Source organism: Leguminivora glycinivorella, chromosome 15, assembly GCF_023078275.1.
Source record: "Leguminivora glycinivorella isolate SPB_JAAS2020 chromosome 15, LegGlyc_1.1, whole genome shotgun sequence".
NCBI lineage: Eukaryota > Metazoa > Arthropoda > Insecta > Lepidoptera > Tortricidae > Leguminivora > Leguminivora glycinivorella.
In genome coordinates this window covers 12,740,808-12,750,922 of record NC_062985.1, presented here as the reverse complement: position 1 = coordinate 12,750,922, position 10,115 = coordinate 12,740,808, and the positions used below count along the sequence as shown (strand labels likewise).

General features: G+C 40.1%; 1 protein-coding gene across 1 annotated transcript; it reads left to right on the top strand.

The window, feature by feature from the left end:
* The first annotated feature begins 73 nt into the window (after positions 1 to 73).
* Positions 74 to 9,835, top strand: LOC125234027 (nonsense-mediated mRNA decay factor SMG5). The gene is made up of 6 exons (XM_048140206.1): positions 74 to 327; positions 512 to 2,732; positions 3,239 to 3,425; positions 4,072 to 4,226; positions 6,830 to 7,043; positions 9,371 to 9,835. Exons 1-6 carry the CDS (start codon positions 254 to 256, stop codon positions 9,424 to 9,426), a joined length of 2,907 nt encoding a protein of 968 aa, XP_047996163.1. The 5' UTR covers positions 74 to 253; the 3' UTR covers positions 9,427 to 9,835.
* The last annotated feature ends 280 nt before the right edge of the window (positions 9,836 to 10,115 follow it).

The following is a 10,115-nucleotide window of genomic DNA, read 5'->3' as shown; positions in this document are numbered from 1 at the left end:
GAGTAGCATTCTTTAGTTTATGGTACAACTATTTTTCTTTTTTGTATTTGTATTTTATCTGTGTTTCTTATCAGCAACCATGCTTATGGAGGCTGATTGTCAAAGCAAAATTAAATTTTACGTAAACGAAAAAAAAGGAAAACCATGATCGTAGGGAAATGACCTGGAATTTAAGGATTGGTGAACAATTTCACCCCTGGGACTAACAGTGTTTTCAATCAACACCTTGACAAGTTCATAAAATGACTTGAGGATGCAGACAGGATGTAGCGATATTTTGGAGGCTAAAGTTGCTGAACGCAATGAAAAAGCCAAAAAGCTATATCGGTAAGTAATCTCAGTGTATTAGCTAAATATTATCAATTTGTATGGTCTCAGTAAATTAAATATCCAACTCTTTTTGAAAAGTAAAAGGTCAAAGGTGACAGCTGTGATGTGATTGTAAACAAGGTTTCCTAAATTGCGTGGGTTTTATTTTATGGCACGTAAATAACTTACATTTCTATTCCAGGTATGTGAGTGACGCCGCTAGGCGCGTTGACGAGGCGTCAGCGGCCAGCCGCTCTATCGTCGACCTATTTTCCACCAAAATAGAAGTTCTACGTCAAAAACTTAGAGACTATTGCGAAAAGTTGCTCTTCCTCGATCCAACAAACTATGGGAAAAAATCTCTTGAACTTCTATGGAGGAAGGGATACTATGAAACTGTATCCGCAGCAAGGAAATATCAGGAAACAGATGCTGCGATAGATAACTTTCTGTTTACTCATATTGGGTGTGGAATAGGTCATTTTCACCACATATTGAACAGGATGCAATCTATAATGAAAATTTTGCCTGGAGAATTGGACTATGAGCTTATGCTTGAGGATGGAGAGACAGAGAGTGAAACCCAACTTAGTGAAGAAGAGATACAGCTAGGCCGATATGTAATCTATCAATGCTTGATCTACCTTGGGGACTTGTGCCGGTATCAAGTAGAAATATTCCAAAATTATGAGCCTTCAACAGCCGCTCGCTATTATCTCCAGGCTGCTCATATTGACATGTGCTCCGGAATGCCGTTTAACCAACTAGGCAATCTATATCTCGATAAAAATTACAACTTGGACTCAGTTTGCTATTACATCCATTGCCTTAGCTGCACAACACCATTTGAAGGTGCTACTGGTAACTTGTTAAAGATTCTTGAGAAACAGACACAATATTGTGAAAATTTAAATGATGCTGAAACTTACACACAAGCAGAACATATACAAAACACTGTTGCAAACTTCCTATCGCTAATTGACATATGGTATAATAGCAAGAATGACACTAATGTGCCACAGAGGTGTAATAAGATAGCCCAAGATCTGAGAATAGCAATGGAATTCTCAAAGTCCCCTTTTCCTGACATGAATAAGAATTATACTGAATATACACAGGCAGTAGAAGAAGAAAGCACCACTCCTTCCTATTTAAATGGCAATCTTGTCCATAAAATGGTACAGATCTGCCTGTTCACAATATCAAAAATGATGGAAATAGACGAGCAAAAAGCATTTGCAGGTAAAGCTTTCACACTGGCATTACTATCCCAGCTGTTACAGAAATTACTTAAGCAAATGGAAGAACTTGGCTTTAAAAACCCTGCTCGAAAATATAGAACCAGATCTGTATCAATCAATGACATAGAATCTGAGAAATCAGACAATCAAGCAAATAATACTAATGATTCTGAAGTAATTGAAGATACAATTGATAAAGTGAAAACCCCACCACTGACTGAAACTGAAGATGCAAAAAACATGCCTAATGGGGATAGTAAAAAATTGGAAAATGGTGATAGTAAGCCTCTTAAAAAGACAAAGCGCAGACGCAGGAGGAGAGTTGATTCCTCTGAGAGTTCAGATTTCAGTGGTGCAGATAGTGAAAGTGCCAGCATGACTTCAGACGATGCAGGCTCTAATGATGACAATGATGATGATGATGTATCAGATTCAACTTACAAGTCTGATGATGATTCTAGAAGTGATGAATCCGTATTTGAGGATTCTGATGAAGAGGAAAGAGTAGAACAAAATGGAGATGTGGAAAAACATCCTACGCCAATTGAAGATGACAATGCTACTCCTGTTGCTAAAGTAAATGGCATAGATCATAGTCATAAGAATAACACTAAAAAACCCGAAATTGAATTGAAAGAAGAAGAAATTCAAGATTTCTTAATGGGTGATAACTACTTGCCAAGCATCAAGCTCTTGCTAGACTGGGTACTTTTAGAAAAAGAGTTGATTCTATCTTGCGGAGAAAGTGGTGAATCACTCTTTCAATGTGTTGTTGATCTGCTAAATATTTTCACATTCTACTTTTACCCCAAAAACAATGAAGTCCCTGGAAATTTGAAAATATTATCATATGCTAAACATATTGCTATGAAATTAAAGTTAGAATACAAAAAGATACCCCTACCGGAAGACCTAAATTTACGGGGAACTAACATCTGTAAATTTGACAAAGATGCTGCGGAATGGCAGATATTAAATAAGTACCAACCATCAGTATATGAAGAAAATGTAATAAGGATCCTGAATTTTATTGATTTTGGCAATCAAATTGCGAAAATTGTCCCTAAAATAAGATTTAACAGGTCCATGAAGATATTCTATTTCAAGAAGACATCTGCTCCGAAACTGAATACCAAAATAAACCACAAGAAAAGTAGAGAATGGCATAATTCAAAGACACCTGTAAGTATAAAATTATATAACAGTATGTGGTACATGGTTTATATCAAGATCATAAATACTTTCTATATAATACTATAAATTGATGTATAGCAGTATAGCAGAGATGACTCACCCAGTGACCCTTCTTGTAAACAACTTTTACAAAGTATCATGCTGCACTTGAATTGTGATTACACAAACTACATGGGACTCATAAATGATTCTTGTATTGAGGCATGTATGTGAGATTGATTAACTTCTCCATAATTTATTATATCCTATCTATCTTATTGTGATTAAAGTAAGATTAATTATCCTACCCAAGTTGTATATCTTGAGGGCTAGACATTAGACACAGTTGCTCAAAACAATGTGTGCTATGTATAAAAATAAACCATAACAAGGCTTTTTAAATTAGGTATTTTCCTAAGAATCTTTCCCTGAATAAACAAATTTAGATGGAAACAATTTGAAAGAAAGTTTACTTAGTGGATGTATGTATTTAACAAAATGTATTTATCATAAAGGAGGGCTCCGGCGGTCTACTCCGTCGTCTAGGGCGCCTCTGGCTGACCGCGCAAGTTCGCGAGCTAGAGCGCAGCCCGTCCGCGCCTTCGCTGCTTGCTCTGGATGCAGCGGCCATGCACCTACATCTGCGGAAGGTGAAGCAACTGCTGAAGGCGCGTTCGTTCGTGCTACTGGTGCCTACTGTTGGTAAGCGATAACACTGATAACCAAAGCCTAGGGAACAGTAAATTCACCATTGGTGCCAGGAGTTGATGGTACGTTCGTGAACTAGAACGCAGTCCCCCATACCGTACACTTTGCATATTATGTCATGGAAACATTACCATAACGTGCGTGCTGTCTCGCGACGTGCTTGCTTTGTGTGGGCGCAACTATTAATCAGACTGTTTTAAGTTTAACATTAGTGACAAACATTTAAATCCTCCTCATTTAAGAAATGATCCTTTTTTAACTTCTATGACAATTTTCATAATAAATAAATAAATATTGGGGGACACCTTACACAGATCAACCTAGCCCCAAACTAAGCAAAACTTGCACTATGGGTGCTAAGCGACGGTATACATACTTATATACATAGAAAACATCCATGACTCAGGAACAAATATCTGAGTTTATCACACAAATAAATGCCCTTACCGGATCCGAACCCGGGACCGCGGCTTAGCAGGCAGGGTCACTACAGGCCAGACCAGTCGTCAATAATAGCTGTGATAATAAAATTATTGCGATGATAAAATTCCTCTATAGAAAAATGTTCTGTGACAGGATTTATGATAAAATAATGCACATATTAAATAAGTATAATATAAATAAATACCTTCCATTGCAGTGTTACAAGAGCTAGACGACCTGAAGCGCTCTCAGCACAGCGCTCGCGACGCCATCCGCTGGCTCGAATCGGCCCTGCGGAGCGGATCGCGGTTTCTACGCGCGCAGAGACCCGGGCAGTCACGCCCGCTGCCTTTACTCAAGTATCCTAAGAAGGTGAGTATCCATAGGTTAGCTTACGAGCCCCAATGCAAATGATATCGTCTAGTCACACTTCAACGTGCGATATTTATTTCCGAAACTGGTATTTAAACCCAGATTGACTTTGATGATAAATGGAATACACGACACACTAAGCCATTAAAACTAGTTTAATCTTGCGCCGTACAAAATGCCCTAATGTTATATGTTTTAATATAATCATATCATAAAAATAACATATCTAAAGCAAAAAAATACGCCTAGTTCATATTTGAGGCATAATAGGTCGTCTATTTTAAATAAATATAGTTTAGTAAGATTAATATTATACAATAATATTTTAAATTGAATTAATAATATTATAAGTCGTCTGATATGATATACGGTTACATAAAAAGGTAAATTCTGTAAAAAATATAATTATTCTACAACATTTTTATACCAAAATAGCAAGAGGTATGTCGGTGCCTGAATCAGTGAGGAAAATTATAATTTCCAGTAACAATAGCGGCAAATCTACGTTCCAAAATATCCAAAGATCTTTTTTGCCAAGATCTACGGCGCATACAATCATCCAGCATCAACTAAAACACGGAACCGTCTCCTGTTTAAATAAATCTGGCCGTCGAAGAATAACTGCCAAAGAGAAAACAGGATTTTGAGGAGCATCATCAGGAAAAATCGTCATGCAAGAGCAGGAGAACTTACCTAACTATGGCATGACGCGATCAAAATAAACATTTCAGTCGATACCTGAAAGACAGTAATGAAAATAATGGGCTTCGGTTTTCACACCGCTAAACAGAAACCATTACTTACTCAAAAGCAGAAAACTAACAGGTTGAAATTTGCACAAAAGTACAGAAACTGGACTGCCGATCAGTGGCGAAAAATAATATGGAGCGACAAATCCAAATTTGAGGTCATAGTTGGCGATGAACGAAGTAAAGTCATTCAAGATAAAGGAGATGCATTTCACAAAGACTGTCTTGAACGCAAGGTGTAGTTTCCAGCATCTTTAAATGATTTGGGGCTGTATGTCGGCACAGGGTGTGGGATGTCTGCAATTTATAGATGGAACCGTCAATGCAGAGAAATACAAAAGCATCTTGGAATAGAGTTCACTACCGTCTATAAGAAAGTTCAAGTATATAAATGGATTTACTTTTCAACGAGATGGTGCCTTATGTCATGCTGGCAAGACAACGATGGAGTGGCTGAAACAAAAACAAATTCCTACCATATCATGGCCATCCAGCAGTCCAGACTTGTCTCCCATAAAAACTTTGTAGTGGTAAATGAAGAAAAAGTTGCGAAAAGATCCTTCTAAATCCAAAGCTGATTTTAAGGAGAAACTTGTGGGTGTCTGGAATGGAATAACCCCTGAGGAGTATAGACAGTTGGTAGATACAATGCCGCTCAGAATTAAGGCCGTTTTAGATGCAAAAGGTGACGCCACCAAGTGGTAGTTGTTCTTTTCTGCATCGGCTACGCTGAAGACGAACATTTTTGCGAGTGTTACATTTGGTGAAATTATGTTTTTTTGTTTACTAGTGAGGAAAATTGTTAATTTATGTTTTGAATAAATAAAATATGCATTATAAGCTCTCTTGTTTTTATGTTACATGTTCTACTAATCATCTAATTCATCCTGAATTTTGAGGTCGAAGTTAGGACATAATATTTTTTTCATACTAGACGATATCATTTGCATTGGGGCTCGTATAATAGTTATAATCAGGGCCCGCTGGGCCCGTAACTTTCATGCCGATGACATAAATTTGACGCCACGTGAGTGTTAATTAATAATTAATCATTAATCATCAATAGTTTTAATCATGACTTAAAAGTAATTTATCCATCCATCCATCCATCCATCGGTTCCATCTATCGGTTCGATGCGACGTCTACGACGTACTCTCTCAATTTAAAAGACCTCGGATATATAAACGGAACAAATAATAAATTATTTGTTTATTTTTTATACATATTTTTAATTAAATAGTTAGATTAATGAACTAAATAAAACTTTGAATTATCCTATATGCAGCATGCAGCGTGACGTCAAACTGATCTCATGCATGCATGCATGCATGATCTCATGCATGCATGCATGCATTTTCATCGGCATGAAAATGACGGGCCCTGGTTATAATTTTAGCTCATACGGGATATCAGAAGTGGGATATTTGAATTCTTAAAAAGTAACTACAAATCTAGTCAGGTCGAGTATTAAATTGTAGCTGGTGATGCTTGTAGTCTTGTTTTTTCAGGTCCCAAACAACAAGCCTAATTTATCAGGGGTAATCATTTCATAAGGTTTACGAATGATTACTAAGATACAGCGGGGCAAATCTCGACTGGGGGGCAATTGTAACTGATCCATTTTTCCATTATTACACTATGATGTTGAGTTCTACATGTATCCAGCGAACACGCCTACCATATATAACCGGTGGCCACTCTATTTAATAATGCAAACATTGTAAAACATGAAAAAATGGACCTAAATGGTCAGTCGAGATTTGCCCCGCTGTATCTTACTTGGTTGGCGTTATGCGCTCACTATATAACGTAACAAATCAGGATGTATTTAAAAATTAAATTCGTTTCAACAGGCCCCTCCACACGTGACAAACTTCATCCAAATCCTCGAGTTCTGCCACCATCTAACTGCAGACGAGAAGCAAAGCGGACAGGGCGAGCCCGACCGTGGGAAAAACAGCAACTTGCTTATACTACTGGTCGGCAACCAGCCGGGCAACGACGAGTATAAGGAGTTCAGCGTGACGGGCGCGGCTCAGGCGGCTGGCGTTACTGTGCAGTACATAGGTATGTAGTTGTCTTTAGTTAGTCTCACTCTAGAAGGAAGGCCAGTAACCTACTAATACTACTGGTGGGCAACCAGCCGGGCAATGACGAGTATAAGGAGTGATAGGCGCGGCTCAGGCGGCTGGCGTTACTGTGCAGTACATAGGTATGTTGTCTTTATCAGCATAGCATAAGTCTCACTCTAGAAGGATGGAAGGCCAGTCACCTACTAAAGCTACTGGTGGGAAACCAGCCAGGCAATGACTAGTAAAAGGAGTGATGGGCGCAGCGCAGGCGGCCGGCGTTACTGTGCAGTACATAGGTATGTTGTCTTTATCAGCATAGCATAAGTCTCACTCTAGAAGTATGAAAGACCAGTCACCTACTAATACTACTGGTGGGCAACCAGCCGGGTAATGACGAATATAGGGAGTGACAGGCGCAGCGCAGGCGGCCGGCGTTACTGTGCAGTACATAGGTATGTTGTCTTTATCAGCATAGCATAAGTCTCACTCTAGAAGGATGGAAGACCAGTCACCTACTAATTCTACTGGTGGGCAACCAGCCAGGCAATGACGAGTATAAGGTGTGATGGGCGCAGCGCAGGCGGCCGGCGTTACTGTGCAGTACATAGGTATGTTGTCTTTATCAGCATAGCATAAGTCTCACTCTAGAAGTATGAAAGACCAGTCACCTACTAATACTACTGGTGGGCAACCAGCCGGGTAATGACGAATATAGGGAGTGACAGGCGCAGCGCAGGCGGCCGGCGTTACTGTGCAGTACATACATGCAGTACATACCTATGTACTGGACAACATACCTATGTTGTCTTTATCAGCATAGCATAAGTCTCACTCTAGAAGGATGGAAGACCAGTCACCTACTAATTCTACTGGTGGGCAACCAGCCAGGCAATGACGAGTATAAGGTGTGATGGGCGCAGCGCAGGCGGCCGGCGTTACTGTGCAGTACATAGGTATGTTGTCTTTATCAGCATAGCATAAGTCTCACTCTAGAAGGATGGAAGACCAGTCACCTACTAATTCTACTGGTGGGCAACCAGCCGGGCAATGACGAATATAGGGAGTGACAGGCGCAGCGAAGGCGGCTGGCGTTACTGTGCAGTACATAGGTATGTTCTGTCTTTATCAGCATAGCATAAGTCTCACTCTAGAAGGATGGAAGACCAGTCACCTACTAATTCTACTGGTGGGCAACCAGCCGGGCAATGACGAATATAGGGAGTGACAGGCGCAGCGAAGGCGGCTGGCGTTACTGTGCAGTACATAGGTATGTTGTCTTTATCAGCATAGCATAAGTCTCACTCTAGAAGCCGGATGGAAGGCCATTAACCTACTAATACTACTGGTGGGCAACCAGCCGGACAATGACGAGTATAGGGAGTGACGGGCGCAGCGCAGGCGGCCGGCGTTACTGTGCAGTACATAGGTATGTTGTCTTTATCAGCATAGCATAAGTCTCACTCTAGAAGGATGGAAGACCAGTCACCTACTAATTCTACTGGTGGGCAACCAGCCGAGCAATGACGAATATAGGGAGTGACAGGCGCAGCGCAGGCGGCCGGCGTTACTGTGCAGTACATAGGTATGTTGTCTTTATCAGCATAGCATAAGTCTCACTCTAGAAGCCGGATGGAAGGCCATTAACCTACTAATACTACTGGTGGGCAACCAGCCGGGCAATGACGAATATAGGGAGTGACAGGCGCAGCGCAGGCGGCTGGCGTTACTGTGCAGTACATAGGTATGTTGTCTTTATCAGCATAGCATAAGTCTCACTCTAGAAGGATGGAAGACCAGTCACCTACTAATTCTACTATTCTACTGGTCGGCAACCAGCCAGGCAATGACTAGTATAAGGAGTTCAGTGTGACGGGCGCAGTGCAGGCCTCTGGCGTTACTCTGCAGTACATAGGTATGTTCTGTTTCTAACAGCAAGACAACTCAACCTAAGTACACGCCTTTAGCTAAGACAAAGTGTAGAGACTACAGATATCAGCCTATGAACATTATCTGTTAAAGATGGTGCAAAATCACGTGGACCACCTTGGATTTATTTCTTTAGATCAGTGGCCCGTTTCTCGAAAGGTACAAGCCTTGTATTACAAGTGCGCGAACTGTCAAATCGTATGGGTTGTCATGGAAACACACTTGTAATACAAGGCTTGTACCTTTCGAGAAACGGGCCCCAGGGGTTCCCAATCTTGTTCAGTCCTCGGCTCATTTAAAAGATTATATTTTTGTCTACGGCGCTCCAAGGACCCATGTTCACAGTTAGGGAACCTTGCTTTAATGATACTTATAATCGAAACTGCCCTTTTCCAGGTGACTTCTATGCGAAGTGGCGCCAGACCATAAACAAAACCGGCAAGAAAAGATGAACCCGGTTTTGTCGCGTCTCGGACTTGGCTGAACAAACGAGGATCGAATGGGAGATCGATGCGAATCGCCGCGGCGAACTAAGGGAATCGATATTCGGTCTATAATCGATGGTCATACATTATCTATGGTCTTTGTAACTTTTTTAATGGAACCATTTTTTTATTTTAGAAAACGTAATAGCATAATGCATTTTTATCTTTTCTAGAATTATCGTTGACAATATCATTCATTTTAAGAAATAACCATTTTACATCGTCATCATTCATTATCATTCGTGGGGATTTTTCATGAAAATATTCATTTTTGACTGCATAACATCCATTTCAGATTTTGTACGTTTTATTTGGCTTATGTATTGATTTCTTAAGATATAGTATTATTCATTTCAATAAATTTACGTTCACAAAATGATGTTTTATTAATCTGTAGGCCTAGCACTACATGATTGCCGCGAGAGCATGTCGCCGATGGTAGAGTAAATTGCCAGTAACTGGCCACCTTGTACTAAAAATGAACTCTGTATACTGATAAACAGAATTCATTTTAGCATAACGTGGCCAGTAATATACATTTTTAGTCTAGGGTGGTCAGTTACTGGCAATTTGACAATATTAGCGAAGGCTAATATTGCCGACAGAAGTGTCGGTCATACACATTTGAAAAACAGGCAGGTAGGAAAATAGATTAC

Bases quoted from the DNA above. Each gene is read 5' to 3' on its own strand.
- LOC125234027 (XM_048140206.1), top strand. From the start codon at position 254: ATGCAGACAGGATGTAGCGATATTTTGGAGGCTAAAGTTGCTGAACGC. The intron at 2,733-3,238 runs GTAAGTATAAAA...TTTATCATAAAG, and splicing joins GGCATAATTCAAAGACACCT to GAGGGCTCCGGCGGTCTACT. The intron at 7,044-9,370 runs GTATGTAGTTGT...GCCCTTTTCCAG, and splicing joins CGTTACTGTGCAGTACATAG to GTGACTTCTATGCGAAGTGG.